General features: G+C 39.0%; 3 protein-coding genes across 4 annotated transcripts in view; 1 reads left to right on the top strand and 2 right to left on the bottom strand.

Moving 5' to 3' along the window:
• Positions 1–15,940, bottom strand: part of LOC120428812 (opsin, ultraviolet-sensitive) — a 306,492-nt gene that overhangs the window by 209,032 nt on the left and 81,520 nt on the right. The gene's annotated exons all lie outside the window — the stretch shown is intronic.
• Positions 2,182–6,419, top strand: LOC120429622 (uncharacterized). The gene is made up of 3 exons (XM_039594652.2): positions 2,182–3,368; positions 3,422–3,565; positions 6,185–6,419. Exons 1-3 carry the CDS (start codon positions 2,277–2,279, stop codon positions 6,344–6,346), a joined length of 1,398 nt encoding a protein of 465 aa, XP_039450586.1. The 5' UTR covers positions 2,182–2,276; the 3' UTR covers positions 6,347–6,419.
• On the bottom strand, positions 6,460–8,117 carry LOC120429623 (SAC3 domain-containing protein 1-like). The gene is made up of 4 exons (XM_039594653.2): positions 7,975–8,117; positions 7,726–7,917; positions 6,842–7,664; positions 6,460–6,675 (listed from the first exon to the last, which is right to left on the bottom strand). The coding sequence occupies exons 1-4, from the start codon at positions 8,031–8,033 to the stop codon at positions 6,601–6,603; spliced, it is 1,149 nt and encodes a 382-aa protein (XP_039450587.1). The 5' UTR covers positions 8,034–8,117; the 3' UTR covers positions 6,460–6,600.

The raw sequence follows: 15,940 nt of genomic DNA, 5'->3' as shown, positions 1-15,940 counted from the left end.
TATTTAGCCACGCGAGACTCTTACTGAACCCGCCGGAACAATAATTCCGGTGAAAATCCGACAATATCTCGGTTCTCAATTATCCGTTCTCGCTGTCATTTACACAAGAAATCCTGGTTGACTTGGGAACCAAAATGGAGATGGAAGTGACCAGCAATTAGCTAGGGCTTAAATTACGTTTAAAATCCGGTCACTTCGGTCCTCTTGGTACACCCGAATACCCGAACAACCATGCCACATCAATTTGAGAATGTTTCCCAATCAAAACATTTATGAAAAAATTATTCTTTCCTCATAAAACTCTAGAAAACTATAAAAGAACGCCGTTGATCAACTCGTTGATTATCGATAATCAACGCGTTGATCAACGCCGTTTAAATCAACGAGTCCGTTGACGATGACGATTAAATCAACGATGGCTGCGATTACGATTACGTTTAAATCAACGATCATCGACATCGATGACGTTGATTCAACGATTAACAGCATTGGTAAAAATGGCGCGGGAAATCATATTTTTTTAAATGTGATAAATACGAAAATTGTCAAATTTGATTTATGCTCTATTCAAATAGAATATAGAGGAGAAAAGCAACTCGTGACAAAATTTTGAGGCTAGGAATTTTGACAAGTATGATTTTCATAAAGTATCCGCCTCCTTTTCTCTCCCACAGAAAACATAGGACAATGTAGCTGTCAAACTAGGCCAAACTGTTAAAGTCACTCACAAAATGAACTTTGAGTGATTTGAGTTCATTTCTGACGTCACGATTTTCTTCTCTATAGAGGAGAAAATCGTGACGTCAGAAATGAACTCAAATCACTCAAAGTTCATTTTGTAAGTGACTTTAACCGACTGACAGCTACACTGTACCCATTTTCTGTGGAAAGACAAGGAGTTGAGTTTCTCCTTGATTTTCTTTCTACCTATTAAAACATATATAAGAAATCACTTGGAGGTTTTTTGTAACACTTAAAAAAATGTAACTCAATCCGAACATTTTTCAAAAACAAAAATATTTGAAGGCTACAACTTTTCAGAACATATAGCATATGTTTTTACACACATGCTGACGAGATAGGGATAAAGTCTCCCCACTCTCCCCTACGCCATCAAATCGAACGGAAAATTTCACATAAAAGTCCATTTGATCTCCAATTTCTTACTAATCACCATGTTGACATGTAATTTAATGAAAAAAATGTATTTTTTCTAAAGCTAAATTTTAAAGGAATCGTACGTCACGCGATATCGAAAATAGGAAGAGGGATCGGGGCAACTTTTTCCGATTTCGTGTGATTTGGCGGAGAATAACAAAAAACAAAATAAAATCTGAATTTTCAAGTCTGAATAATTTAAGGAAACATAAAGATAAACATGGCGGGACCCTCAGTGTAGGGGTAAGCGTGGTTGCCTCTCACCTAGTCGGCTTGGGTTCGATCCCAGAAGGTCCCGGTGGCATTTTTCGAGACGAGATTTGGCTGACCACGCCTTCTGTCGGACGGGGAAGTAAATGTTGGCCCCGGTCTAACCTAGAGGGGTAGGTCGATAGCTCAGTCCAGGTGTAGGAGTCGTCTCCCTGGGTCCTGACTCGGTGGAGTCACCTGTAGGCAGTTGGACTCACAATCCAAAGGTCGTCACTTCCGAGTCCCGGGGTGGATGGAAGCTTAGGTGTAAAAAGAGGTTTGCAATTGCCTCAACATCCAAGCCCTTCGAACACCTTGTTTCAAGTAGGAATCTCGCAATCGAGAACGCCAAGGCAATGCTGTAGAGCGAATAATTTGATTTTGGTTTTGCAAGACAAACATCTAAAATATGATTTTTATCTAATTTGTTTCTTTTTTGTTTTAATAGTGATCAATATTATGTTTTACCTTTTTCACACTGAAAAGTAAAGCAAAAAAAAAACTGTAAATTAGGATAGCCAAACTGTTTGAAGGTGTTCATTGGATGCAGACCGTTCATTCCCTACCCAGCACACTTCAACTGCGCAGTCGCAGCCCTGGTGAACCTTGCCTTACACAACTTCCCCGACTTAAACTGATCGCGGCCAAAAACACGACTTTAGTTTGTCAAATTTGCCCCGATGAACATCAACAATCTTCCGGTGGAGGCAAGTCAATTTTACCATTCCAAAAACCACCTACAAAAGCTTGATCATTCGCATTCTTCACAGATCCTGGAGCAGATCTTTCAACTTCTTCCGGTTGACGATCTCAAGTGCGCTTCGGCGGTCTGTTTCACCTGGTCCCAGGTTGCCTTTTCATGGCCATGTATGCAGAACGTCCAGCTGAAAGTGGCGGTGTCCGCGTTTGACGACGGAGTGGTACCAGAGGTTTTGGAGACAACCGGAAGAAGGTTTCGGCATGTTTGTCTGAGGGTTGATCGTCCGATCGTTGATCAACCCCATAGGATCGAGTTAATATCGGAGGTTTTGCTAAAGTTTGGAGAGTCACTTGAAAGTCTTCGCTTCATCTGGGACGTCGAGGATGAGATGTTCGATTTGAACTCGATGCTGACCGTTTTGAGATACGTTCCGGGCTTGAGAGAACTCACCGTGGAGGACTTTATTGATCGTCGCGACGAACTTGCGGCAGTGTTGCCAGCGATTACTGTGGACTCTTTGGCGGGTTTGGAACGGGTCAAACTTCCGCACAGCCTGATGGACAACGAGCAGTTCAATTTGGCCGAGTTGGCTCCGAACCTGCTCCATCTCAGTGCAGAGTTCAAAGGGAGATATCCCTGGGAGGCCATTTGGTTGCTTTCCGGTCAACTGTACAGTCTCTCGATACGCACCGAAACCGAGAACAACTTTCAACCTCTGTGGCAGATTGACCCCTCGTCACTGCGAAGACTTCGACTGTCGAGACTTTGTTGCGACTTGGGTGATATCAACGACGTCAAGCTGGACGACGCCCGCTGTTTCTTCTTTCAGTGTACGGCGATCACCGTGCTGAAGCTAGAGCTGCACGTTTCACTGGCTGTAATTCGGGTAATTGCGGAAAATTGCTCTCTTCTGAGGGAGCTCCTAGTGTACGACGTTGACGATGGGTGGCAGTTGTTGGTGATCTTGCAGCGGCTAGAACGTCTGACGAGTCTTACCGTAGCGGAGGCCAGCTTTGAGGGGGCAGATTCGGACATCTACCAGATTCGTCTGCCAAATCTGGTCGAGCTAGTCCTAGATGCCATCTACTTGGAGGAACCTACAAAATTCTTCGTAGTTTTAGATCAGATCGTGCCAAATCTGAAATTTCTCCAAGTTTCGAACTATAATCGCTTCGACAGCGATTCGTACAACTTGGACATTCTAAAATCGCTGTTTCGTGCAAAGTTGCAATCGCTGGATAGCCTGACATTGTGCGATTACGTGAGTAATGTTCTAAATTGCTGCGTAAATTTTAAAGTGATTTCCAATTTTAGACCTGTGCCTTTCCGTCACATCTACTCAACTATTTGAACTTGCTTCCGAAGTTGCAAGAGTTGGAACTGGCGTACTGCAGTTTGGCACCCTGGAGCCGATCGGCGATTGTACCCGGCATCAAGAAGCTCATCGTGGATACTCCGGTGAGTTACAATGCTTAATGTTTTGTAAAAAACCAACACAATTACAACAATAGGGTCTTAAAGCTTTTTTATATGCAAAAAAAATAAATTGACAAGACAACATTTTTTGATGGATTAACTATGGTCCCATTGAAACGAGCTGCCAAGTAGAAACATTTCTGTCAAGAAGGACCGCGAGATTAATTTTTCAAAATTAATTTAAAAATCAATTTTAAACTCTTTGTGGTCGTACAAAGGGTCATTGTACTCAGAAAAATAAGCTTTATCGCTGTAAACAATAATATCAGCAATCTAAGCTTCATTTTATTACACTCAAACCCCGATGGTTTGACACCAACTGTTGTCAAACGAACGGGGTCACTTTTTAGTTTGACACCCCCTTTTACACGGAGTTCACACACACTACGAAACGTGTGTTTTGATAGTGTGCGTGAGCGCCGTGTAAAAAGTGACAGTTCGTCACATTTTAGTTTGACTTTGACCAACCAACGGGGTACAAACTAAAAAAGTGTCAAACGAAAAAGTGACCAACCACCGGGGGTTGAGTGTACCCAATTGCGAATTATCACATTCAAAAATGCTTTGAGTTGTTCGTTTGCACACCTTTTAAATGCCCATAACTTAAAAACAATTAAAATTAGATTTTTTTCTTCGAAAAAATCAAATAATTGTAGAAGGTCGCGATAGCAGTTACAACATATTGCAAACTATTTTTTTTTAATTCTTTGGGGAGGATTTTGAGCATTTAAGACCGAGAATCGTGACAAAAGTGATTAATTAAATACATTAAATTAATTAGTTGTAGAAATTATCGATTTAATGCAAAATAAGCTGTTGGTTACGGTCAAAACAATGCCACATTTTTTATACCACATTGCATTCGTTTGACAGTTTGACATCACACGTGTTGTTTCTTTTTGCGGAAAATGTCGGACATAAAAATTCAGGATTATGACGAAACTTGTGTTTTCTTAATTCTAGAATAAATTTTCAAAAGGTCATATCTGCGTATGAAACCCACGACTCATAGGTTGTCTTGAAAATTTAATCTAGAATTCGCGTTTACGATTTTTATTTTTCATTGGACGATCTCTCATCTCTTCTGAATTTATGGGATAACTGCCTTCAAACAGGTTTAAAATTTTATTTTATGTGGGATCATAAAAACAAGTTGGCAAATTTGACAATATATCAGGTTAGTTTGCAATACGTCCTACTCTACCAGCCATCACCATCCCAGCACTTTTTAATAATTTTGTCGAAAACATTCGTTGTCGTTTCATCTCAACTTGTCGCAAGTTTTGGGCCAAATTGAGTTAAGAACGCTCGCATGTGCAGCTCACAATGCCTCATCTTTTGACCTTCACAGATCCCCCAAAATTAGATTTCTGCCCTGAGATAATCAATAAAAACGATAAAAACCGAACAAACTCCGTGAATTGTTGTCACTCTTCATATGACAGAAGTTTCAATCTTGTCGTGCTATTTTGACAAACCCTAAACATTGCTGTAAGTGTGACATCCGGCCAAAGGGATTTCAGGTTCGAACGCGTTTGACATACGTATATGCCAGAGTTTGTAATTAAAACTAGGGACTCCGGCAACCAAATTCAACCAAACTTCGGGACAATGCACAGAACGGTCAGCCAAACAAAACGTGTTTGTTGTTGTTAACATTGCGTGCTCTAGTTTGGTTTGCTCAAGGTCAAACATAAAACGCCTTTTTCTCGAAACGTCAAAATGGCGTGTGTAACACGTAAAAATTGATCCCTTTAAGATTTGAGTGAATTTCGTTCCGATATGGGAGAGTTTCACTCATTTGTTGTTTTTTTTTTTGGAATATTTGACCAATTTTGAGCTCTTTTCAAAAATCATTGTTAATTTTTTCAGCGTTTCAGTTGTACCGGCTAAACTAATGTTCTTCAACACATTACTACAAATTGAAAAAAGAATTGTTTGATCTTTGAAAAGCATTGGAAAGAAGAACTCTTAAATTTTAAGAAAATTATAATGAGGAAGTGTGACATGTTTTTAAAAATGTATTTTTTTCTTGGATCAACTTTGGCTGTGTTTCTTACTAACATTTGCTCTGTATTGTGAAAATAAGTATGCAGTAATTTTTGTATTGTCCCCGACTATGCCTCTAAGCATTTTTTTACAATTTAAATGATAATGGTATCGTTCTATAGAAGAATCCGTGAAAACAAGCAAAACATTGAAAAGTGACTGTAAAAACATGTAAAAACGGAAAAAAGGCAATGATAGGAGGTGGTAGAGTAAGCCAAATACTATAAGAAACTTAAATAAACTAAACAAGACAAATGCAAATTAACATATTAAAAATGTAACAAGAAATATATAAAACAAAAGAAGTAAAGTTTTACAAAAAAAAACTTGCTCAAAATAAAAAAAATAAAAAAGTCTTATCTTATTGCCATTATTGAATCTATATAAAAATGAAATTTTCCATTAAGCAAATTTCATTGAAAATTGAAAATGTGAAATTTTGGTGTAGCTTCGCTAAGAACGGGTCATTTGACGATCCCTAAACTGTTTCGAATTTTCAGGATGACTGTATGATGCCTTCCAACTGAGTAACTGATTTTCTCTCCCCTGCAGATCACCAACTACCAGCTGCGAAAGCTGCTCAACGTTTTCCCGCTCGTCGCTCGCATCGAGGTGCTCCAAGCGGAGGACATTTCCGCCTACTCGCTGGAGGAGCTGAGCCGAATCACCTCGCGGTGTGATTTCTTCATCCGTGAGGGCCGATCAAACGAGTGATTTTCATCAGGTTTTGGCACTATTTTTTGTGAAAAATAAATTATGGTTTATAGACTTACCTGTTGAGATTTAACTTTTCTGTACCACGAGACAATTTACATATTTTTCTGAACTTCTTTTTTATTCTTGAGTGAAGAAAGTGCAATTTTACAATAGAAAAATCATGTTATAAAAATAATCGTTATAACACATCACTGAGATCGTTCGTAACATTTTTAACATTTTGATCAAGTTTAAAACGATTTCTCCGCACACTACAACAGCACCTCCGCCAGCGACGCCACTTGACCCAGCTTCCGGTCCGCGCACTCCGTCCTGCGTGGCTGTTTCTGTACAGGCAAATAAGACCGACGACCGGCGAATAGACAAAAATTAATCAATTAGCTCAATAATTCGAAGCGCTCGCGTACGACACCGACAAGTGCTCGCGGATCAACTCGCTAAACCAAACTGAAGCTGGCTTAGTTTTTTGTTTGTTCAAAGGGTTCCACTTACCGTCGGCTTGCTGGAATCGAACCGAGTCCTCTCGAATTTCACCGTCATCCCGCCGAGAATGTCTCCGCCGCGTTCTTCGAAACTATCCTCCTCGTCCCACCAGTTGTCTTTCGTCGAGGAGGTCTTCACGGTAGATTGGTTCTTCGGCCTGTCGTCGGCCCCTATCAGTTGCAGGTTGTAGTACTGGCAGTCCTCGAGCAGTGCCGGATGGTCGCGTTCCGGGTAGTGCAGAACGTGACCGACCCACTCGAGTGGAACGGTCAACACTTTGCTCGCGTAAGCCGCCGAGAAGTGGAGCAGCAGTTGGCGCCGAATGTCTGGGAGTTTGAGCGTAGCGACGGCGGCCTCCAACGCGGGAAGTCGTTCGACGTTGCGAAGCACGCGGTAAAAGTTCCCCCGAAGGTACTCGATGCTGGTTGAGAGTTGTAAGCTGAGGTTTTCCCGATATTCTTTAGGCAGGTTGACTCCACGAAGTACCGCCTCCGTACTTCCCAAGTTGAACATCAAGTACAATCCTTCCATCGCGACTCTGCGCGACCGCTCGTAACGCTTCGCCAGCACGTCCAGATCGTCGTAACATCGCAGTATCTTCTTCAAACATTCCTGCACGTGCGTCGTGCAGATCTTGGGGTCGAACTCGCTGATGTGGCACTCGCACAACCTGTACGCACTGTACGCCAGGAAGCGCACCGAAGGTTCCAAAATGTCCAGCGTCTCCTCCGGACCCAGGTTCTGCATGACCAGCTCCTGCCGAATTGCGCGCAATCGATCAAAAACAAACTCGTACCGGAAGCTGTACGGGCGGCGCTCGTCCTGAATAATTCTACAAAATAATACGCTCATACAAAATGTGTACAAAGCTTATCTAAAAATGTTAAACTTACTCCGTCAGCAGGAAGCGCACGGTTCGCTTCAGCGTCCGCACGGTGCGTAGTTCCCAGTGCCGCGGTTGTCGCATGCCGGCGGCCGAACGCGCAAACTCCTTGACCATCCGCTCCGGGTCCGGTGACGATCGGCTGTGGCCACTGGCTGTTGGTTTTAGCTCGTAAAAGTGGACCAGTTTTTCGCGGGTTCGACTGCAAATAAATTTTATTAAATTTATGTTTTATTTTATGTTAAAATGTTATGCCAACAGTTCAATTTCCGGTTTGGGACACATGGATTCGCAGGATCCGCGGATGAAGGACTCCATATTAATAACAGGATAAAATATTGTTGATTCCTGTTGATTCTGGCCAAAACAGTCGGCGATGGTTTGGCGCAAAGATTTGTTTACATTGCTCTATCAGCTGCTTCGATGACAGTTTCGTGATGACATTTTGCTTGTGTTCAAAAAGTGCTTAAAAAATCCAAGTAGAGAGGCAACTCAAAATATGTACAAAAAAAATACAAACAAAAATGTGTTTAAGTAATGTACGCTGCTTGTTGACTTCTTTTTATTGCACACATCAAATTTTATCTATTTTGTTTTAATTCACTAGTTATTTTGAAAAATTTAAGAAAATTCATATTTAAATCACTACAAGATCTTCTACCTACCACTAGTGACATCTACCTTATGAACATAAAACCATTTTTAGTAATATAAAGGGGCTATGACTACAACAGACTAAAATCTACAGCTAAGTTTCGTATAGTTTAACAGAATATGAAGTATTTTCTCTTTTTGAAGATTCAGTTGATATTATTTTCCAATGTATATCGAAATTTCACAAGTAAATACAATGTGGCTTATTTTAAATTAACACAGAGAACACATCGATGCGAACATTTTAATTAGCACAAAGTTGGTGTTGGTATGGGTTATTAAAACTCAAACAAATAATAGTATTATCACAGATAACAAATGTACAGTTGTGTAAAAACCGTTACGATCTATTTGAATTTGATTTGTGAAGCATCCACTAGAGGCGCCTCTGTTGCCACAGGTTCGACCAATTTGACAGATGGTTTTTTACTGTTATCGTTCGTAAACGTCAACGTTCTCTGTGGTATTATTAGTCTGTGGTATTACAGAGCATTTTTTTTTTGAAAATATTTTTTTTGTATAATCTAAAAATAATTTTTTTAAAACAAATAAAAGGCCAATACTACTGTTACTTCAAGTTTTAGCTATAGTTTCAAAATAATAAAAAATTGCCTGGAAGTAAAAATTAAGCTTTAATTATTTTTGACAGGAAAACTCCTTTTTTCGTGGTTCGATTATCCAAAGGAAAATTTGTCCAAGGCCTTAGGATAATCGAGTTTGCAAACATTTTGTGTGCAGTTATTATTTGCATAGGGAGAGAATTTGGTGCAAATTGTGCAATATTTATTTTCTAACTTTTTACTTCAAATAAGCATCATGCCAATTTGAACGCCATTTTGGATTAAACATTATAATATTATCGACAATTAAATAATATAATTCGATAAACCAAAGAATCGATTACCAGAAATGATTAATGAAAATTTCTTAAATATCGCTTGAGTGCTAGGGTTCTCAGATCTTCAATCTTTTGGGTTCGTTGGAAAGGTCTTTCAAATACCTTTCTAAAAATATGTAACTTGACGGGTTTTCTGACAAAAACACAATCTTTTTATCTTCATGACTTTAGTTTAAAACAGGCCTGTCTAACGTCCGGCCTGTGAAGGCATTTCATCCGGCTCACGACGGCATTTCAAAATAGTTCTATGACTGACCCTTAATGAAATATGCGGTAAATAAATTTTTAGCAATGTTTAATTTAATTTTTATCATTTCAATATTAATGTTTTCAGAATCAATAATTCAACTGAAAACTGGGGCAAGAAAACATAAATACAAAAAAAAATTAAAAATTGTAAAATATACGATAAAAAAATACTTGAATTGTTTTACAGAATAAATCTTATAAAGAATTTCTTTCAGTTTTGAATGTGTTTATTTTTTAACAAATGTGTAAGCAAAAAATGATGTTGTTTTAGAAAACTTTTCAGTTATAAATTTTGTAAGGAAAATGCTTAAAAAAGCAAATTAATTGTACAGATAACAAAGTTCGCTGCAAATATTGTTGAAATATTGAAAAATGTCTCAACATGAATCAAAAAGAGAGAGCCAGAGAGGGTGAAGAAAAGCCCCAAGAAAACGTTTCCTCTCTTTTGTCCTGCCGTCCGTAAAGCTGTTTCTTGACCACCTTTCTTTCGAAGAGCATAGTTACCGGACCTAAAGAAGATTTGAATCCAAATTTCGCTTAAATAAATTTTATTACGCCACATTAACATTTTTATATATTGTTGTGTTAAGAAAATCAAACATTAAACAACAAGCTGTGACCATTTGTATTCAATTGCAAACGACAAAACGAGAGCAATACAATTATAAACAAAACAAACAAAAATAAAAATAAATAATAAAAACCCATTTTTAAAAGTAATCTTATACTCAAGATCCGTCTTGAATGAAACCAAAACGGTCAAAATTAGTCCAGCATTGTTTTAAATAAATTTAGATTCAAAATAAAATTATTTATAAATTTTAATAAAAAACAAATTCTATCTTTTATTTTCAGGTAGAAAATAAAATCCTAAATATTTTTGAATTTATTTCAACTATGCCACTAAAACGATGAGAAAATAAGTTTAAATTTGTTTTTAAAAAATACACAACTACACTTACAATCAGGACAGTTTCAAAACTCCCTGAATGATATCTGTCCACGTGATTTTTAAATTGTCAAGTTTTTTTTCACATCGTTTGACCTTATCTCTTTTGGATTTCAGCACAGGGACCTACTGAACCACGCTTTTTGTGAAGAATAAAAAGAGCATTGCATAATGTTGCCTCCCAGCTTAATTATTACTCAATCTGCAAGTGTCCGTGCCCCCTAATCAACAAGAGCGTCTATTCTTTGCCCTAGTAACAGAACGGTCAGTTTGTTTGCTAGAAGTTGCGTTGACGTCGCCGGTCATCGGTTCTCATTCAATCTGTCCAATAACCTGAGCCTAGAGATTAATCCTGGTAAACAAGAAGACAGACGCACGTCCGATTACAAACAGTTGACTACAATGTCAATGGAACGAATTGATGATTAAATGAGAAATGTTTAGAAAGGGTATAAAAGATTCGATCTGGAGGGTTTATAAATTACAACGACATAAAAACTTTAAATTGATTTAATTTGAATAATTCACCATATTCACACATCTTCCAAATATCAAAGCAAAGTTGTAACTAAATTGGTTAAAGCTTAAAAAAATATATTTTTTTAAGCTTTAACCAACGAAACTTTTGTTAAATTATAACAAAAGTTTCGTTCTAAGAAATCTTTCAGCAAATGTAAATATTGTATCATGGCAAAAAAAAACTACAATTCAAAAGCCGGTCTTGAACTGATAAGAACTGCAGTGGCTCAGCGTCCAACCTCCGGGTGAGTCATGGTCCATGTAACTAATGTGGGATTTGCTGACCGTCAAAAATGCATTTTCATTGCTACATATCAAGACCAACGTCAGCATCGTCTACCCTACTTGAACATTGGTCCTTAATCAAGAATATTTCATTGATTTTTTTACCCAAATCACAAACAACCCAAATGTATTCAATTCAATGCAATAATGTAAAACAATTTGAAGTAAATAAGAAAAATGTGATCAGTTAATAATAACACGAAAAATTCAACAAAGATAAAGAGCATTAAGTCATACCACTTAGCATGTATAATAAATGTGCAATTCTCTACGAAATCGGACTTTTTTCTTCAATTTTAATTTTTGTATATTTTTAACCCGGCTGAAACTTTTTTGGTGCCTTCGGTATGCCCAAAGAAGCCATTTTACATCATTAGTTTGTCCATATAATTTTCCATACAAATTTGGCAGCTGTCCATACAAAAATGATGTATGAAAATGCAAAAATCTGTATCTTTTGATGGAATTTTTTGATCGAATTAGTGTTTTGGCAAAGTTGTAGGTATGGATATAGACTACACTGGAAAAAATGATACACGGCAAAAAAATATATATTTTTCAAATGATACACGTAAAAAAATCATTTAACTTTTTGTCACAAAAACTTGATTTGCAAAAAAACGCTATTATTATTTTTTTATCTTTTGATATGTTTTATAGGACATCAAATGCCAACTTTTCAGAAATTTTCAGGTTGTGCAAATAATCGTTGACCAAGTTATATTTTTTTTAATCAATACTGATTTTTTGCCTTCCTCATCTTACTGAGGAAAGGCTATAAAATCACTCAGAAAACGAACTTCTTAGTTTTACCTCCTAGACCCACCTTCATGTATACATATTGTGTGGGGCACACGCATGAGAGCGTGCCAGTCTATGTAGAGAGTGCCTATTGCACTCTCGCAGTGACAACAGGGAACTGCTCGATGACAGCGTGCGGCTGTCAGTCGGGCAGTCGCATCTCAGCAAGCGGACAAGCAAGAAGCACGTCGCGGTCTGTGATCACTCCCACGTGGTGGGTGATTTCCTGGAGGCAGTTTGCGGCTACACATTTTGGCGACCGTGGCAGATATTTTGCTTACTTTATTATAGCAAATCCTGCAGTTTTCACTTTGAAATCATCCAGAAAATCACCCACACTGTGGGTTTGTTCCAGTATTTTTGTTTGTTTGGGAAAGTGCCGTACGGATTGCGGTTGGTGTTGTGCGTTGGTGATGAGAAAGTAGTAGTCGTTGAGAAATTAAACAGTGTTTGTAAAGAACACCTTTGGAGAAGATTTGACGCATGGAATAGTTTGTGGTATGTATGTGTGCGAGGTCAGGAGACCCAATTTCGGAAAGGAGGAGTAAAGATTGATGGACCGCTCAAGGTGTGTGTGTGAGTTTGAGACCGCACCACCAGAGCGAGTTTTTGAGAACAGCTCGGAAGAGGAAGAGTGAAGTCTGATGGACCACTCAAGGTGTGTGTGTGAGTTTGAGACCGCACCACCAGATCGAGGAAGAGGAAGAGTGAAGTCTGATGGACCACTCAAGGTGTGTGTGTGAGTTTGAGACCGCACCACCAGAGCGAGTTTTTGAGAACAGCTCGGAAGAGGAAGAGTGAAGTCTGATGGACCACTCAAGGTGTGTGTGTGAGTTTGAGACCGCACCACCAGATCGAGGAAGAGGAAGAGTGAAGTCTGATGGACCACTCAAGGTGTGTGTGTGAGTTTGAGACCGCACCGCCAGAGCGAGGTTTTGATGACCGCTCGTACGAGAAAGGGTGAAGTCTGATGGACCACTCAAGTTGTGTGTGTGAGCTTGAGACCGCACCACCAAAGCGTGTTTTGAGACCGCTCGAATGAGAAAGAGTGTAGTTTGAGGGACTACTCAAAGGTGTGGGAGAGTTTGAGACCGCACCACCACAGCGTGTTTCCGAGGACCGCTAGGCAAAGTCATAATTTCTAAAAAAAATCGATCGTTCTAAGGGGAAAAGACGAGTTAGCGCTTACTACTCAAAAATAAACAAGAAGAGTGCGGTAGATCAGACCACTCTGTAGAGTTAAAAAAAGGGTGTATTTTAGAAGCCCACTCTTAAAGGGAGAAGGAAGAGTGCATTCGTACGGACTGATCGGAAAGGGAATAAAAAGAGTCACTGATCGTTGGATGAGGATTGTGAGTATGTTCAAACATGTGCTTCGAACAACTGAGTGGCTTAAATCGCTCAGAGTACGCCAGGAACGTAACAAATGACTTAGTTGTTTTCTTAGACTAGTGTTTTCATTAAGCTGTACATTTTGGTTATGTAGAATCTGGTTTCGCAGAAAATGAAGCATGCCAACCCAGTCACGTTCTAGCAAAATTCTAGCAGAGTTCTCACAGAGCTGGATATTCTTACAGCATTCTAGCAAAACCAGCTCTGCTAAAATATTTCGGAACTGGGAAATACGTTAATGTGGGTTTAAATAGTTTAAGGTTTGAGAAAGATCAATCGAAGGCTATCGTGACTAGTTTAGGTTTATCGTTTACAATAACTAATGTAGCTGGGTGTTAGAGACAAGGGAGGTTGAGAGAATTAGACAGAGAGAGGGTTAGATAAGGACAGAGTTAGCGAATGTAAGAGTTTAAGAGATAGGTATAGAAAGATAGATAGGGATATATAAGGGAATTATATAGAGAGAAGGTTAGATAAGGAGAGAGCTAGCTTATGAAAGAGTTTGGTAGATAGATAAAGAGGGAAGGATAAATATAGATACTTAGAAGGATAGAGGGATAGATAGATTAAAATAGAGAAGTGAACCGCTCGTCAAAGGGAAAGGAGAGAAGCCGGGCTATTTGAAGAAAAAAGAGAAGTGTGGAATTGGGTGAACCACACGGTAAAGATAAAAAGAGAAGTCAGATGAATCATTGGGTAAGAAAAAGACAAAAGTGTGGTCAGGCATCCCACTCAAAAGAAGATAGGGAACAGAGTACTTATGCGAAACAAGATCTTATGTTAAAGAGAAAGTTTAAATCATTTTTTTTCATGACCTTTTATGAAAAGTGAAAAGGGGAAAATGATAAAAGAATTATAGTTTTTGCGAAAACTTAGCGAAGGATATTTATTTTAACAAGCGTTGATCAAAAATGTATTTAGGCCAACCCGGGAGCATGTTGACAGCTCCCATACAAACTGAGCGTACCCCTTTTTGTGGGCCCAGTGGGCCTAAGATGGCGGCCTTTGATATTATCTATCCAAACTTTTGAAAATGGCGAATAGTTTAAATAAATATAGTTTTTGCCTTGTTTCGGTTTAAAACGACAAAATAAGCAGTCTGGAATCATTTTCTTAAAAAACTTGTTTAGCGATATGCCACGTTCAAATATTAGTCTAGAACAGTTGAAGTGAGCGTGCCGTGAAAGCCGTTACGAAAAAAATGATTCCCATGCAATTTTCGAGTTGCGTATTTAATGGGCGAACTCCGACGAGGCCCACTCGCCATCTGACGGTGAATACGCGCAACTAACGAAAACTGTCATCTTAGGGTCCGGTTGATTTAGGCAGACGAGTGATAAGAGAAAATGCGGTGCGTGATGGTAGAAATATTGTCAGCCTGTATGGATCAATCAGACCGCGCACTGGACTAATAATCCAGTGGCAGTCAGATTCCGCGGCGAACACAAAAAACCCCTAAGTGTTAAATTGGTATTCGCCATACCGGAACAAAACAAAGGAACCTTTTTATCCGAAACATTTGTATAGATACTTGTCGATGTTAGTTTTAAATGTAATATGTGCAATTCAACAGAACATCAAATTATTTTATTTTAGAGAGGAAGGGAGATGTGTGGGGCACACGCATGAGAGCGTGCCAGTCTATGTAGAGAGTGCCTATTGCACTCTCGCAGTGACAACAGGGAACTGCTCGATGACAGCGTGCGGCTGTCAGTCGGGCAGTCGCATCTCAGCAAGCGGACAAGCAAGAAGCACGTCGCGGTCTGTGATCACTCCCACGTGGTGGGTGATTTCCTGGAGGCAGTTTGCGGCTACACACATATCGACTCAGAATCAAATTCTGAGCAAATGTCTGTGTGTGTGGTGGGATGTTGATCAAAAAAATTTGCACTGAATTATCTCGGCACTGGCTGAACCGATTTGGATCGTTATGGTCTCATTCGATCCGTCTTGGGGTCCCATAAGTCGCTATTGAAAATTATAAAGTTTGGTTAAGTACTTCAAAAGTTATGCTAAAAAAACGATTTTAACAAAAGTCCGGAAGATTGTAAAAAGGGTGGTTTTTGTAAGAAAACCCGTCATGATATATATTTTTAGAAATGTAATAAAAAGACCATTCCAATGCGTCAAAAACATTTATGATCTGACAACCCTATCAATAGTTGTAAGCACTTAAGTGTTATTTATGAACTTTTTAGAGGCCGGATCTCATTTATTTCGATGAAAACGTTGTCCGGATCTATCATGTGACAGGTCGTTGGATAGGTAATCGAAAGACCTTTCTAACGAGTTTAATAGATTGCAGATCTGACAACCCTATCAAAAGTTACAAGCACTTATGTGTTATTTATTAACTTTCTAGAGGTCGGATCTCAGATATTTTGATGAAAACGTTGTCCGAATCTATCATGCGACTGGTCGTTGAATAGGTAATCGAAAGACCTTTCTAACGAGTTCGATAAATTGCAGATTTGTCGT

The sequence above is a fragment of the Culex pipiens genome, chromosome 3 (genome assembly GCF_016801865.2).
Source record: "Culex pipiens pallens isolate TS chromosome 3, TS_CPP_V2, whole genome shotgun sequence".
NCBI lineage: Eukaryota > Metazoa > Arthropoda > Insecta > Diptera > Culicidae > Culex > Culex pipiens.
This window is presented reverse-complemented; position numbering and strand designations above follow the sequence as displayed.

Bases quoted from the DNA above. Each gene is read 5' to 3' on its own strand.
- LOC120429622 (XM_039594652.2), top strand. From the start codon at position 2,277: ATGCAGAACGTCCAGCTGAAAGTGGCGGTGTCCGCGTTTGACGACGGA. The intron at 3,369-3,421 runs GTGAGTAATGTT...TTCCAATTTTAG, and splicing joins GCCTGACATTGTGCGATTAC to ACCTGTGCCTTTCCGTCACA. The intron at 3,566-6,184 runs GTGAGTTACAAT...TCTCCCCTGCAG, and splicing joins AGCTCATCGTGGATACTCCG to ATCACCAACTACCAGCTGCG.
- LOC120429623 (XM_039594653.2), bottom strand. From the start codon at position 8,033: ATGGAGTCCTTCATCCGCGGATCCTGCGAATCCATGTGTCCCAAACCG. The intron at 7,918-7,974 runs GTTGGCATAACA...ATTTATTTGCAG, and splicing joins CCCAAACCGGAAATTGAACT to TCGAACCCGCGAAAAACTGG. The intron at 7,665-7,725 runs GTAAGTTTAACA...ATTATTTTGTAG, and splicing joins GTGCGCTTCCTGCTGACGGA to AATTATTCAGGACGAGCGCC.